Below are 15830 nucleotides of genomic sequence, written 5' to 3'. Positions count from 1 at the left end.
AGGGAAGGGAAGGGAAGGGAAGGGAAGGGAAGGGAAGGGAAGGGAAGTTGACCAGTACATGTGAACTGACCAGATACCAGGTACATATGAACTGATATTCTTCATTCATTCAATATTTTTCCAAAAACAGACATGACACAATGACAGATCCTAATCATTGCCACACTGCACTACAGTTGGACTGAAAAAGTAAAACAAAAAGTTTAATTAATTACTAAGGCTTGAAGTGGTCAAGAGCCTGATATGGTACTTTATCTGCCAAATGTTCAACTGCAGAGAGATTGAAACAGTCAATTTACAACAACTGAAATCTAGGTCTGGAAAAAGTAAAAGAATCCTTGAATTTTTACTAATTCTTACTGAGACCTTGCACAGGTAACTTCCATAGAATGACATGGAGATTACAGACAGACATGCTTTATGTATCTTTACATCCTTTCAAAAATCATGCATTCACTAAACTGTATCTCTAATTACAAAATAACTGAAAATACTCTGCTGTAGAAAATATATTTCACCTTCTTGAAGCTGGACGGGTTCTGCTGAGTTTTCACCACTCATTAAAACAACAAAGCTTGCAGCTGTTCGGACTGATGCTTGCCATGTTGACAAGGCAATGGGTGGTTCTTGGCAAGGGAAAAGGGCTCTGTTGTTTATTGGTGATCCCATCGTATAAACACATGGCCTAAATGGAAGGAATAGAGACTGAAGTTAGAGTTTCAATAAGAAAGACTGAATTAAGTTTTCTGTCAAAAATGAAACACTGTTTTACTGCTTTTACATTTAACCTTCTCAGCTATGTAGATTTCAAAACAGTATGACATAAACCAACCAAAGTATCATCTAAGCCGTTTAAGAGAGGATGAAGAAAAGCAAAATGACTACAATAATTTTTGCACATACAAAAAAAGAATAGCTCTAAATATTACAGCCACATGAGGAAATATTTTCCAGCCTCATACAATAGCTCTGCACAGAAACTGCAATACCAAGTAATTTTCCTGAGTATCTTCCAGAGATGCCATTGTAGTCTTCACCAGCAGCTGTGACACATTGTTGTCATCACACTAGTGCTTTCACTGCCGTTAATCCCATCTCTCTGTACAACTTGGTGGCTTATCTAGACTTAGAGCAATAGATCTAGCACTGAGCCTCATACAGTCACAGCCTCAATAAATCTTGACACTTTTGCAGTTCTTACTGTAATTACAGAAATGCATGCTAGGTCACCTGCCTTGCAGGGTTCCAACCACAGCACATACAATGTAAAGGATGTATTTCTTCCCTATCGGCCTCAGCTTCTTTCAATCTTTCCATACAGTGATCTTCATTATGGTATTGATCTTTCTGCAGTTTCTCCAGCCCTCTCATGGGCACCCTCTTCATCTGTTGCCCCTTTGCTATCTCAACAATATCTCTATTTTGCAAAGTCTAAGATCTGAGCATCTTCTTTACTTCTTCCCAGATAATTCCTCCATTCAAATAATTCCTTCCCTAAAGCCAAGTCTCAACCACACAGAAGGAAAGAATATGAAAATATTACTGCTACAGCTTTTTTTTGCTCTTCTCTTTATAAGTGTTACCTGTGCTATTGGATCCAGAGTTGTCCATGGTACAACCAAGTTTTTCTAGCTTAATTAACACATGCCAACTCAGTTGCTTCAAGTTTCTGCATGTGTGCTCTTAGCCCACAGCAAACACAACGTATTTAAAGGCAGCATACAGTGATGTGTTTTACTTCAGATTTGTAACAGGCATACTGTCTTTCTCAGAACTGTGAGACCAAGAGCAAGTGAGTCAGTTACTACGATTTCAACCTGAAGAAATTACAGAGGAAAATGTTACAACTTGGAAACAAGGGGCTGGCAGAACAACACTCAACAGAATGTTGTAACACTGTGCTCAAATGCTAGCAGAGGTTAAAACTCATAGTACAGTGAAGAGGATGAGATATTTTGGGCTGTAAACAAGCATGCATGTAATATATCACACTAAAAAACAGAATGATCAGATGTGTCATATTAATATTCTAGATGTCCAAGCCTCACACAGATAAGAGCATATCAGTTATTGGAATTCAGAAGAATACTCAATAAAGCTCCATGTGTTAATTTTTAAAATCTGTATTATTTCAGTGTTGGGAGACTGGGAACCCAGAGTCAAATACAACACAAGCAACACAGAACAGATGTTGTTTATACTGTTAATATTATCTCATTCTCAGAGAGTACTTCTAACCTGCAGATCATAGTGTTGTACAAATTCTGTCAACAGAGTTTCAGAGGTGGGAAAAAGGAAACGAGTGAATGGTCACTTAGTGCCAGTGTTCAAGCTGGGCTACAAACTTAGCTTCAAGCCTCTTAGTCCAGTAGTTTTTGTGTTGTACTAGAAATTGTCTCTTTATGAGAAATATAATAACATATTACATAAATAAGCCTTTTTCCTTAAATATTTTAGGGCTGAAAGAGGCACACAGGTAGATCACAAGTCCCTACAATTATGGCCCAAGGAGAAACCGAGTTAGAATGGTGGAAAAAGATTGGTGAAATACCTGATTTGTTTTCAGAACTGTCTCCTTTCCACTTCTCACCTATGGAAAATATTATTTTTGTCCAGAGATACTTATTATCTTCATTACTTCAAATGAAAATTTATTCAAAATGTCAAAGCCTGCTAAGAAAACAGCAATGAAACATACAGAAGCATTCCGAATTTTGTGAGGAAACTATCAGAACAGTGATTACATCAGCTGCTAATTAGACATTCATATATTCACGGCTAGAGCGCCTGGAGACTTGCTGATTGATAGTATGCCATCAACTGAGATGTCAGCTAACATTGAACAGTCTGCTGTTCTGCTTTAGAGAGGAAGTTTTATAAGCTGAACTGATGATTATGGAGAATTATCTTTTCTTCCTTCATTGGAATTTTTAATCTATTTTCTTCTCACCCTAAAACATACTTCCGCAGATTTTATTGTTTCTCCTGAGGAATCTTGTTTTACTTTGCTCTTTTTTTATACTTCATTTACAGTAATAATTTAACAACATTGGTAACGGCAAAGTGTTACTTCAGGATGCCCATTGAAGCTGGCAGTTTTCTCTGTTCTAGGCTAGGCAGCAAAATTCCAGCAAAAAGAGGATCAGAAAGAAAATTGTTATCCTGATATGGATTTCTTTCCATCTGATACTGAAGAAAAAAATACTAGCTAGCCAAGGTACATCAAAGAATATCAGTGACAAATAATCAGTTTCAGACTGTTTCCATCAATAGACACAAAATTTGTTTTTTTCTGATTTACCGTTACCACTACTAGCAAGAAACTTAACAGTTCCTCTTCTTTTTTTTTTCTTTTCTTTTCTTTCTTTTTTTTTTTTTTTCTGCTCTATTGTCTTCACCTTTCTTCTTTTAGTTTTTGTGGTCTGGAAACATTCAAATCATGTACTTGGGTAACACGTTGTTATGCCAACCATAATCTTTGCCACTACTGGTTGGAAGAGATAAGGAAATCAAATACAGCACAAATAAGCTAAGCAGAAAACTCAGGCTGTTTGTTTGATTACCCGTTACAATGGAAAGACCAGCATCCACAAAACAAAGCAGGTCACAGGTCACTTATCCGGCCAACTTTATGACTAGTAATTCCCAGTGACTGACAATCCAGACTACTGGACAAATCAAGCAGTAGTTGTGATATTCTTTGGTTCTGCCCCATGATGAGACCTGGGGCTCTGTGTTGTGCAGTGATCTCCCAGAGGCAAGGATTCTGAGGAAAAATAGATTCATTCAACTCTAACTCATCAGTATTCTGTATATTGTCATAACATAACATAACCAGTTCAAACCAGCTCTTGGCAGATCTCACTTTCCACGTAGGAGTATGTGTTTAATACCAAGTTAAGCTACTACAAGCTAATAATAATACCAGTACTCTGTTCTCGGAACAGGAATCCTCAGCTCTTCTCTGAGGCACCTTAAAACACCTGAACCACATTCTAAGGCTCAGCCATCTCAACACGCTTTGGTTATTGTCTGTTTGAAGCTTTCTCAAGGAAACTGCCCAGCTCAGCAAACCTGTCCGCTTGTTGTATTTGGAGAAAGGGACACCTATTTCTTCAAAGGTTGTCTCCATGTAAGGTGGCAGCCTCTAGCAACTGCAAGGCTACTCCCTGTAAAACCCCTGCTGCATGCGGCTGTTTCTTATTCTAAATTACACGATGTCATTTCCATGAAGCAGCAGGGCTTCCTGCCACCTAAATCATACCAACTTATCTCTTTACACAGTTGCACGTTGCCAGTGATTGCCATCAGACTCCAACAGAGAAAACATTCTTGTTTTCATTTTCCTGTTGAACAAAACACCAGTCAATAACTATCCATGCCTTTTACAACCTGTTCTCCAATTTAAAAGTAGCGAATATGATTATGAGATGAGTGATTCCACTGATGTTTCCAGCAATCTCTGTTATTGTGATTCTGTTTTTCCAACAGCTGGATGGCTACATTTCTAAACCAATCTTTCAGTGCAATTTTCTTGGACCTGTGCCAACTAACTTGTGGTCCACATCAGATTTATCAAATGTGCTTCTTCTAGACATACTTTGCACAATCTCCTGCTGAAAAGTTGTATCTTTTGGTACAGCAATCAGCAGAAAGCAAGGACAACAAGGTCAATAGAGGGCAGATTTTTCCCTTTGAAGTTGCTATGCATATTTTTAGACAGTTTTTATTTAATCCTTACTTTATTCAACATAGTACATAAGAACGCCAGACTGACTACAGTACCAAAGAAGAGTATCAAATTAAATGCTTTACCTCATGATCATCGATAAGAATCCTTATTTGCTAAAATATTACTGTGGGATTCTGTCTCCAGCTTGGCAGCACTGCTGATGCAACACTGCCACATACTCCTAAGAGTTAGGCAAACCTGTTGAAGCACCTTGATGGGCTGACACCAAGTTTCTCCTTCCCAGTACTTAAATATGTTTTGTGCACACTGCAAGGACATATTAGTCCTGCAAGGATATTAGTATAGTGCCAAAAGTAGTTTTTTATTTTAAAACATTTCTATATTTAATAAATATAAAAGTGAGAATACTTCAAACACAGGTATAATTTTGTTAAAATTGCAACGCTACCTTCTTAGTTTGAAACCCTGATGCTGCATTATGCTAATAAACAATTGAAAACCTTTGAAACAGAACTGTTTTCTCTTTTTTTTTTCATGGTAAGTATGTTACAAATACTGCACCAAACTTTTTTTTATTATTATTCCTGTTTTAATAATATTGTTATTGATCATTATTAAAAGTTACCTGCCAGTTTTAAGAACTGACACAGTGCCTATAGTTTCAACTTTTGGAGAGACAAGAATCTCTTTACATGTATGCATCTACATGTGCTTACCCATGTTATTCATTATTTCTCTGTTTTGTCCTTTTATTAATACTTCTACATAAAGGCACAGAAAAGTTTTTATTACAAAAAAAACTTGTCCAAGGGCTAAATAGCACCTCCGCTCTCGATCATCAAAATATTTTTAAGTATCAAAGAACAAACAGGGAAATGATGAAATTCTGTGTGTTCAGCTCCTGCCTTTACTGAAAACAGAAGTGTATCTTGATGAGTTTACATCACCTTTGCATACCATATGCCTAAACACACCTCACAAAGCATTGTCATAGGAGATTATCTTGTGAATTATAACTCAAACATAGTTTAAAGTAAATAAAATGCAAGTCTTCATAAAGTAGTTAGCAAATAGGGTAAATTTCAAAGCACTTGTACTAGTGCTAAATTAGAGGAAATGTACTGAAGTGGCCACACAATGCTTGTGCTTTGTTATCCACTTTACTTTACTTTCTTTGAGGTTAGAACCACAGATTATAGACTCCTTTGGGAAATTATTTGACATTTACCTAAAAAAGCACTACACACATACTTTGGAGCAATTTATAGAATTCCTCTGTGAGAATAAAATGTAATAGTACTTCTCCCATATATTGTAAATGTGTTTTATTTTAGAAATTAAAATAAAAATATGACCATATTTTGTAGCATGAGGTTTACCACTATATTTATGTGTTCATCAGGTATGGAATTTGATTTTAGAAAATGCAACAAGAAGAATTCTAATGACTGTAACATAAAAACTTATTTTCTGATAGGTATTACTTTCTCAAATACTCTACAAAACGCAGAAAATAAACAGTTTGAGACTATCTAACAGCAACTATCAGACTTCCTGACCCATGCCAAGCCATCTTTTCCTGCTTCATTATTGATCCATAAAATACTGTGTGTTTGTTTAAAACTGGCATTAACTGTCTCTAAAGAGAGCATAACACTTTGCAGTGAAAGGAAAAATAAGTCAAAACTAAAAGACTTAGTGATTTAGAAGGTTAAAAAAGACCTTGAAATAATCAAAGTATTTTCATGAGGCAACACACAGAAGAAGATTTCTACACCAGCTAAGCATTGCTAACATTAGTATCAAAGACTTTAGTAAAGACCAGGGAAGACACTGACACACTGTGTGATTACAGGCAATTGCCTTCCATTTGCATGCTTTAGTCAAAATTCAGATTTTTCGTAACTAAAAATAGTACATAGAGTTAAACTTCCTAGACTAATACCATAAATAACTTCCTGGGGAGTGAGGAGAGGAGAAGGGAAGTAGGTAATGAACATGACACAAACTCCTGGGATTGACACTGATCATGGTTTACCAACAGAATTACCTAAATACCAGGCATGCAGTTTAAAGGCTTCATTTTCTTTGCTAACACGGCTATCAGTGAGAAAACTCCTAATTTACATTAGCATAACTGAAATGAAAGGTAAGCATACACCTCTACTTTGGGAGTGAAAAACAAGTATTCGATTAGACACAATTTCTTCTTCATCTTCCAACTTTGCTCCTGGTTTCTAGGTATCATAGACTAAAGAAATAACAGACATTAAAATCCACCTTTGAACATTACAGTAAAGGAATATTAACCATTGTGTAAGTCAAGAGTAGATAGTAGTTTCCCTCCTGTAAAGATCTTATCTTGAAGATTTCTGTGTAGCACTGCGTACATTCATAAAAGCCAGACTTAAAGAAAAAAAAATCCTCTTACACTTCATTTGCTATCATCAATGTATTTCATGTAATAGATGAAGATTTTAAAAGTTGATTATGAGAGACTACACAGGAAAAGACTACATCTCTAAACTTATTACAATATTGACAAAAGACTAGTTGTAAAGCAATTCTATTAATATTATGTATATTGATCTTTATGCTGTATGATTTTTATGCTGGCTTGTTTAAGCCAGGAAGGAAAGAGAACACAAAGTATACAAATGAAAATAACCTGTCATGTATATCTTCTCTTTCCCTAAGTGATAATTCCCTATTCCCTGCACACACTTATTCCAATACAACAACAATCATTTACTCCCACTCATTATGAGAAAACACAATCATTTAGACAGGCTTGAGCTCTGCAAGTGCTTGAGCAGTTTATCAGTTCTCCTATAGGACAGCAATAGGGATCAAAACAAGGACAAAAGAGGTACAATGGAAGAGAACACTCATCTTCACAGAGCTGCTCAGCATTACACAACTGCACATTCTTGCATTGAGGTTTAATGTGTGCAAAGCCTTTCGGGTAAGTCACGTACCTGCCGCTCTGGTCTGTAGTCCAGGTAACAGATCTTCCCTCCGGTTTGGTTTTGTACCATATTCTAAGTGCGTGAGGAAAGTCTGTTGGGGTCTGAATTCCTGATTTCCTTATCTCCAAGCTCCAAGTGCCAGTAGTAAACAGAAGCTCTCCACAGCCAGGTGCCTGGCTGCAGCAAGTGTAATAGTATAGCTGTTCCTTCCAGCGATCCGAAGGTAAAGTCACAAGTTCATGTACAATCTGATTCCTGAGATTTGCCAGCTCCTTTGAAACATCAGTTAGTTTGGCAGACCTTGTGAATTTTTCAGTGCCAGACACAGCAGCAACATCTACCTCCTCAACCTTTAGCACAGACAAATCACAGCAGTCCAACACCAGCAGAAAATCCTCGTTCCCATGATTCTCTATGTCACAGCAGTTCTTTGAACTAGAAATCCCAGAAGCCTGTTCCTCGTTGCTATGGTTACCATTTTTATCAGAAGTATCTTTTTCACCTTTACCACAGACAGCAAAATCATTATATTCCGTTTTAGATGAACAGACACTTGCATTTGACACAGGGACGTGGCCTTGTTCTGATGCCCTAATTTTGCAGGTTTCATCAAACTGTGACTGGCAGCCTTCTTCACCGGTACTGCTGACTCCCCTGTACCTGCTCCCAGTCTCCAAGAACAGAACTACGAAGCCTTCAATAACTTGACTTTTAAAATCTACATCCAAGTCTAATACATAGTGCTTTACAAGCATGTGGTTAGTGTTGGCCATTAGGGGCAAGTCATCCTTCATGGGGTCTAGCTGCGTTTCCATGTTCCAGTCCACTGGGCAGTTTTAAAAAACCTTGGCCAGTTCTTACTTATGATGCCTCCAAAAAGAGCAAGGATATGCAGCCTTCCAGTGTCAAAAACATTTTGATTAATATTACTTTGTAGAAATTAATTGCAGTTCCTCCACTCCTCTCATTCTGCAAAGGAAAACAAAAACATACCAGGTAATTATTTCACAACTGTTTCTGAAAGAAGCATTTTGGAAAATTATTTAAAGTTCAGTTGCTTTTACTAAAAATAAAAGGTTTCATGGGTTTCATGGAATGAGACCTAGCTAGTTGTTTCAGAATTTGCCATCAAGAAGGCTTTATTTTTCAGAGAAGATCCCAAGTTAATGTATTTCTCTGATCAGCTTTTATAAACTGACACAAACTTTAATAAACTCCTTCTGTTGACTCTCTTCACCCCAAAAAACACTTTAGAAAAAATACATCATTTTGCAACACCTAACTTTATTTATTACTGCATTGCTTGTTTTTAAGATTTCTGTGTTTATTTCAAGTACCTTAGCTGTAAAGATAGTGATCATTCTTCAGCTGTGATTCTACTCAACAAATATGAGCCTAAATCCCTTCATACGTTTTAAATTTTGAAAGTAATAACCTAAGATATATACAAGGCAACAGCATGGATTAATAAACTATCCACATTACAACCACTCTTGTATCAGCAATTCTAGTAAATTAAAAGAAAACAAGCCCATTTACTGTGAGGGCATTCTAAGCATTCCTTTGAGATTGTTCATGAAGATTTTTCAAATTTACAGTTAAATTCTTAAGATATATAATTACATCTTAATAGCTGGAAACCCATTAACACTTACAGAAAACAAAAGAAACCCATTAACACTTACAGAAAACAAAAGGTCTTTTCACTGAAAAATATGCAAAAACCTACAAAAGTAGGAAAATATTAAAATGTGTCATCATTTTTTTACAACAGGCAAAAGTTCATCATAGAAGTTTAACTGTCATGCATTCTGTTTTGCTATGGCCACTGAGCTAAAATTACACATTTTTATCTCACTTCAGTACTTTTTTTTGACTACTTTCTAGAGCAGAATTAGAAATTAGAAAAAGTAAGAAGCAATTTCATGTTAAGACTCGCAGTTCTTTCTCTGCCAGATTAGTGACACTTTGATGATATACAGCCAAGTCTGATTTTAAGTGTCTTCAGTGAACAGATATTGGCTTGTGTCATTTTAGTTTCACAGTGTTGTCATAGACTACAGTGTCCAAAATCTTTTTTTTTGTTTTTGTTTTTTTGGTTTTTGTTTTTTTTGTGGAGTTCTCTAAGTAAGCACAGAGGAGAACCTAGACTCCCTCAAGACTTGCTAATTCTTTTGTAAGAACCCAGGGCATGCTATCGAGCTAGCATCAGTAACTGAAAGATTCGGGACAAGAAATCACTCAACTGTTCCCTGAACTTGCTTCACTGTCCCGGTTTCAGCTGGGATAGAGATAATTTTCCTCCCAGTAGCTTATGTGGTGCTGTGTTTGGGATTTAGGATGAGAGCAATGTTGATAACACACCAATGTTTTAGTAGTTGCAGAGCAGTGCTTACACTAAGCCAAGGACTTTTCAGCTCCCCACACCCCACCAGTGGGCAGGCTGGGGGTGCAGCAAGAGCTGGGAGGGGACCAAACCAGGAGGACTGACCCAGACTGGCCAAAGGGGTGTTCCATACCACATGGCATTGTGCTGAGCAATTAATATGGGAGGGCTGGCCGGAGTGGGGGGACTGCTGCTCGGTCAGCGGGTGGTGAGCGAGCGACTGCATTGTGCATTACTTTTTTTGTACATATTATTATCATTATAATTATTATTTCTCTTTCTTTTTTATTAAACTGTCTTTATCTCAACCCACAAGCTTTTACCCCCCGATTCTCTCGCCCATTGCACTGGGGGGTGAGGGGGTGTGAGCGAATGTCTGTATGGTGCTGAGCTGCCTGCTGGGTTAAACCACAACGCTTCACACAAAGCACACAAAACACAGCAAACATCTTCCTTCTTTGACCACTTCCCACCACTCAGAAACAGCTCTAGCAGGGAGGTCTTTGAAGACAGGTAGAGAAAAATCTTTTCTTTTTTTTTTTTCTTTCCACTTTTATATCATTCCTCCTGCAAATATCCCAGTAAATTCAGAATAATTTGAAGATGACCTGATAAAGACACTCATAGCATTTTTGGAACTACCTCCAGTAGATAATTCTCTATTCAAGAGATTTCCCAAACTTCTCTGAATTTAATCATCTGCTTGTTAATTGTAACAGTTTACTATTTCTAGTGCTTCAAACTTCACATATTTGCAAGAAAACACATTGCATCTTGCACTCGTGTAAGTCTGAGAACGCTTCTAGAATTCAACCTCTGTCAGGATCAAAAAACAGATTCCTGAGCTCCTGCAGAGTCTCATTAGCTTTGCAAAGATGACATCTTTGCAGATAACTGTGTGGATGTTTATCTGTTTTGTCAGTGTGACATAAAATGAGCGAACAAATAAATAAACAAAAACAGAGAAAGGTGAAGCATTAAGTATCCTGAAATGTATATAACCTAACAGTATAACAGAAATTGCTTTCTGCTTAAAGAAGTCTGGAAATGGGGGGAAAATATCCGTTGAAAAAAAAGAAGCACACAGGAAGACTAGTAAGAAAAGCTGAGACAAGTTTCAGTAAACTTCAGCTTTCTGAACAAGAAACATCTATAAATAGTACATGGCCATTAAAACCATTTCCTGCCTTAAAACCTAATTGGAAAAATTGGCAGAGCAATCAAAGGTTCTAAATGCTGTGATGTGAGGAATACATCTATGATGTCTGTGCCTGACACAAGGGATCAAACTTGATGTTATCTGATTGTTTTATGTTACCAAAACCCTGTGACTTCTGACAGATTAACTAAGCCCTGATGGTAAAGCAAAGAAATAGTTACGTATAGAAAAAAAAACATACTGAACTGGCATTCAAGAATCTCTGTTTTGCACAAATACTTAGGTTTTCTCATTTAAAAAACAGGTGTAATATTGATACTTCTCTTAAAACTTAAGTATTATACTAACAATAAACTCATAACAGATGTTTATATCCCTGTTTTTCTGTTTTCCATTTGGAAAGTGTGATCTACTTCTTACCTCAAAAGTATAAAGATAATTACATTAACTTGCATTAAATTCACAGGCCCATAATATGAAGTACCTCTGAACACCTTAAAATAAATAGTAGATGTGCAGTTCACTGCCTACAAAAAAAATTTAGTTTGTATTTATCTTTAAAACTATTAATACAAAAAACATGAAATCCAACAGATTTGAGAGACAATTGAAAACAAAGGCTGGCTGTTCTAATGTTGCTAAAAGACCTGCAGAGACATTCATTTTCTACAGCTGAACGTTTCAGATCAGCATTTCTTTGTTTATTGGAGATGATATGTCTAACCATGTTTACGAACAGAGCAAGGGGAACACACTTGTAGATAAGTAACAAGTGCTACTGAGTATATTTGACATGGAATTTTAATTCAAATTTAACACTGTCTATTTAATCTTGTCCATTTCTCAAATCACCTTAACTTTAGCTATCCCAGCTTTCAAAAATTGCATATAGCCTTTCTATTTCCAACCACTAGTAAGCAAATTTAAAGGGCTGTTCTCATGTGTCTTGGCTTCTGAATCTGTGAAGAATTATTTCATGAAATATTTTTAAGGAGTCTACAGCTCACTGGAACCTTGTAACAAATAAGCAGATCTAGAACTTCTGCTCTAGAAGCTTTATGGACTTATTCAATTAGCTGTATTTTTTCACTGCATGTTGATAATTTCATATTGATACCGAATTAGCAAAAAGCACTGTCTTCTGGGCAAAATGCGCTTCTGTTAAGAATGATAATTTTACTCCTCCAATAAAGCTTCATACTGGAAATTGCAACCCACAAAGTGAGGTAGTGTCTCACATAATTTGAGATGGTCCTATTTAGAGCTCTCTTGACCAAGAAAGAAACTAAACTTATGCAGTGTGTTTTAAAACAAGGTAATGGTGTGTGCATTTAATTTAAATATTAATTTTACAATAACTTCACCGATTTTAGCTTTTCAAAGGTAGGCATGGCATTATGAAGGTACAGAGAACTACACTAATCAACTGTAGAGTTTCTAAAGATACAGATTTCAGATGGCATAATCTGCAACAACAGATGGAAAATTACATTAAAAAGAACGCTGAAGAAGTTGAAGGAAGCGTATGACTATGACCTTGTTTGACAGTCTCGGCACACACACCCTTAGTGTGAATGTCTGGCTACATGATGTCTATGGCAGTGATGCCTATACTCTGCAGTGTACCTGTGTCTAGCTGAACTGATCATATTTGCTCATAGCTTCATCGTTTATATTTTCAATATCTAATTGTAACACACACTGAATTCAGAAGAGGGAAAAAAAATTGTATACACAAGCAGCCTGATTTTTAAAAAATGTCATTTCAACACTGTCTTGTCTATGCCTCCAGAGAGTTACTGCTCATCAAATAATACACCAAAAATATCCACTGCTAACAGAATATAAATTGTAAACACAGTTACTTCATTTCCCTGCTCTCTAGTTTTTCATGGCTATATATAGCAGCATTTGTTTTAAGCAGTTTTGTACCTCAGTATAGTTGTACAGATTAAGAAATACCACAATTAAAAAAAAAAAAAAACTATTTCCAAAAATTTCATTTTAAAAATTTGGCTTGAAACTGGTTTGGCCATATCTGTACAATTTCAATTCACATATCTTACATGTACTTATTTTTATAATACAAGTAAGTATCCAAAAGTAAATTCTCAAAAGCAGTGAAAGAACCTTGAAGTCTATCCACTCTTGGAATTCCAGGTAAGCATCAGAGATACTGCACATACTATTACTGTAAAGAAACTGTCCTGTAACATCCTGGCACTGGACAGTTTTTAGTTTTTACTGAAGAGCTCATCCACAAAAGGATTGCTCTTGTGGGTCGGTTGCACAATTCAGCACCCTTCTGCCAGCAGCAACTGTCCACACAGAGCATTCCAAAAAGCATTCCACATTTAACACAAACTGAAAAGAAGCTGCTATTAGTGTAATTGCTCTGCTCATTTATTATTTAAGACCTTTGCTCACTTTTTTATCTCCACTATATCCTAGCATTCTCTGGAGGCAGAGAACTCTACATCTGTTATTGCCATATTTTTCCTGATCACACTGGTAATGAAAAACTCTTCTAGAAGTTCAAAACCTCACTGGGAAAATGTGTGTGGGAACTACAGAGGTAATGCCTCTCACTGAGAAGCATGTACTAATTCCTCAGCGAGGCCAATTAATGGAAGCACCCACTTTCTTCTACCACAAAACAGCAGAAGCCTAGCTCTCAGCAACAGTACAAAATTGTATAAAAGACCATCATGAGCCAAAATTGATAAAAATATTTCTTAACACCATAACCAAGTTAAGATTTTGGAATTAAAAAAGTCACTAAAACATACTATTATTTCAAACTCCATATAGCACAATCATTCTGTATGGAACAGACAGGTATAAGACTATCTGTATAATGGTAACGAGGCATTTCCTACATCCCTGCTAGTTTCTTCAATTGCTGACACCTCTGAACATTAAAACTTCAATAAAATGAAAACTCCAATAAATGTGGTTAGTATATTCATATTACCAAAGAATTCCCTACTTCTTGGACAAGCAAATAAGCATTCAAAAATGTCCTTTGAAATCTATTTTTAAAGAAAATTAGGGACCTAAGACATAGCTCTGTATATGGAAACATTTAGTTGTACCCAGTAAGGCTAGCTATTAGCCAAATACTCCTGCTACATCATGCTCTGGGGATCCACAATAATGCTAAGGCAAGAGAGTCAGCTGTTGCCAACTCCCTTTTGTGTTTGACCAAAGTATGCACACCTGTCTAGCTTGCCTTGTTCAAAATATTCACAAAATTCCTAACATGACTCATATCTTGCACTGCTAGTGTACACCTAATACTCATTACAAGCAAGAAGTTTCAAATACATGCAGGGAGCTATCTAAAATGTACATAAATTCAGACCATTTGCATAACTGATCATTCAACAGATCCACAGGGGGAGTGGAGCCCCAGCAGGAAAGACAAGAAATACTTTTGTTGCTAGAAGTGGTGCTTCTCTCTAACTAAAGCCTCTGAGTCTCAGTGTTCATTCCGTACTAAAGCCGGACCAGTGTTCCTTCCGAAAAGCCTAGCAGAGGGCCACTAACATGGCTAAGGGGCTGAAACATACCAATGTAGGAGAAGCTGATGCCACAGTTTGCTTGGCCTTCGGATGAGACAGTTCGTAGAATCATAGTAGGGTTTGGATTGGAAAGGACCTAAGATCATCTCATCCCACCCCCCTGCCATGGGCAGGGACACCTCCCACCAGACCAGGATGCTCAAAGCCCTATCCAGCCTGGCCTTGAACACCTCCAGGGATGGGGCATTTTAGGGAAGATTACCTGTGACTACAGGAGCTTTTGTATTTATAGGGACAAGAGGCATTGAGCACCAGCTGTAACACAGGAGGTTCCTCCTGATCATCAGGAAGCACGTCCTTAGTGTGCAGGTGAGGGAGCGCAGGCACAGGCTGCCCACATCAGCAGAGCAGTCTCCTCCTTGGAGATCTGCAAAAGCCGCCTGGACGTGGCCCGGGGCAGCCTGCTCTGGGTGGCTCTGCTTGGGCAGGGGGTTGGGCCAGGTGGGCTCAACCATTCTGTGATCCTGTGAAAACCTTTTGTACATAAGAACACGCTACAGTAAGAAATAAACGATGACATGTATGGACAGGTGCTTTTTATTTTTCTTTACTCCAACTTAGAAAACAATGCTAACCTTTAGTCGCAGAAATTCACAATATTTACTGAACTAAGCCCAAAGGCTTACCATTTCAAGGTAAGATTAGTTTAAAGACATATATGTTAAAATATTAATATAAAACATCTGTAAAAAATTATAAGTAGAACCACGTTCTACGTGTACTTTTTTTTTCCCTGCAAGGGTTAATTTACCCTAACCAAAAAAGTTTTTCCTATTTATATTCCAGAGAACTCAGCATACCCTTGCGTCTGTGGGTAAAGTTACAACACTATGCATTAGAACATTTGGGTACACATGCAATATGTTCCCCTCTTCAAAATGAAGTAACAAGTGATTACTAAATATAAAGAACTTCCACTCCTTTTGAACTAATCTTCTTGCAGCTTCAGACTCACATCCGAACAAAACCAACAGAAGTTAAGTATTGCTAACAAAATGTATTTCCCAGATCAAAAAAAAGGGGGGGGGGGGGGCAAAAA

The 15830-nt window shown here is 37.1% G+C and overlaps 1 protein-coding gene across 9 annotated transcripts in view; it reads right to left on the bottom strand.

Moving 5' to 3' along the window:
* AOPEP (aminopeptidase O (putative)) overlaps window positions 1–15830 on the bottom strand; it is a 200956-nt gene that overhangs the window by 178925 nt on the left and 6201 nt on the right. For all 9 annotated transcript variants that reach the window (XR_004745988.1, XR_004745989.1, XR_004745990.1 and 6 more), the window contains exons 2-3: window positions 7672–8631; window positions 519–685 (exon numbers count right to left, since the gene is read on the bottom strand). Coding sequence is in view for 6 of the 9 variants with exons in the window: in XM_035309148.1 (XP_035165039.1) it covers window positions 519–685; window positions 7672–8477 (973 nt within the window). In the remaining 3 variants the exon portion in view is untranslated. The remainder of the gene's footprint in view (window positions 1–518; window positions 686–7671; window positions 8632–15830) is intronic.

Source organism: Oxyura jamaicensis, chromosome Z (genome assembly GCF_011077185.1).
Source record: "Oxyura jamaicensis isolate SHBP4307 breed ruddy duck chromosome Z, BPBGC_Ojam_1.0, whole genome shotgun sequence".
NCBI lineage: Eukaryota > Metazoa > Chordata > Aves > Anseriformes > Anatidae > Oxyura > Oxyura jamaicensis.
This window is presented reverse-complemented; position numbering and strand designations above follow the sequence as displayed.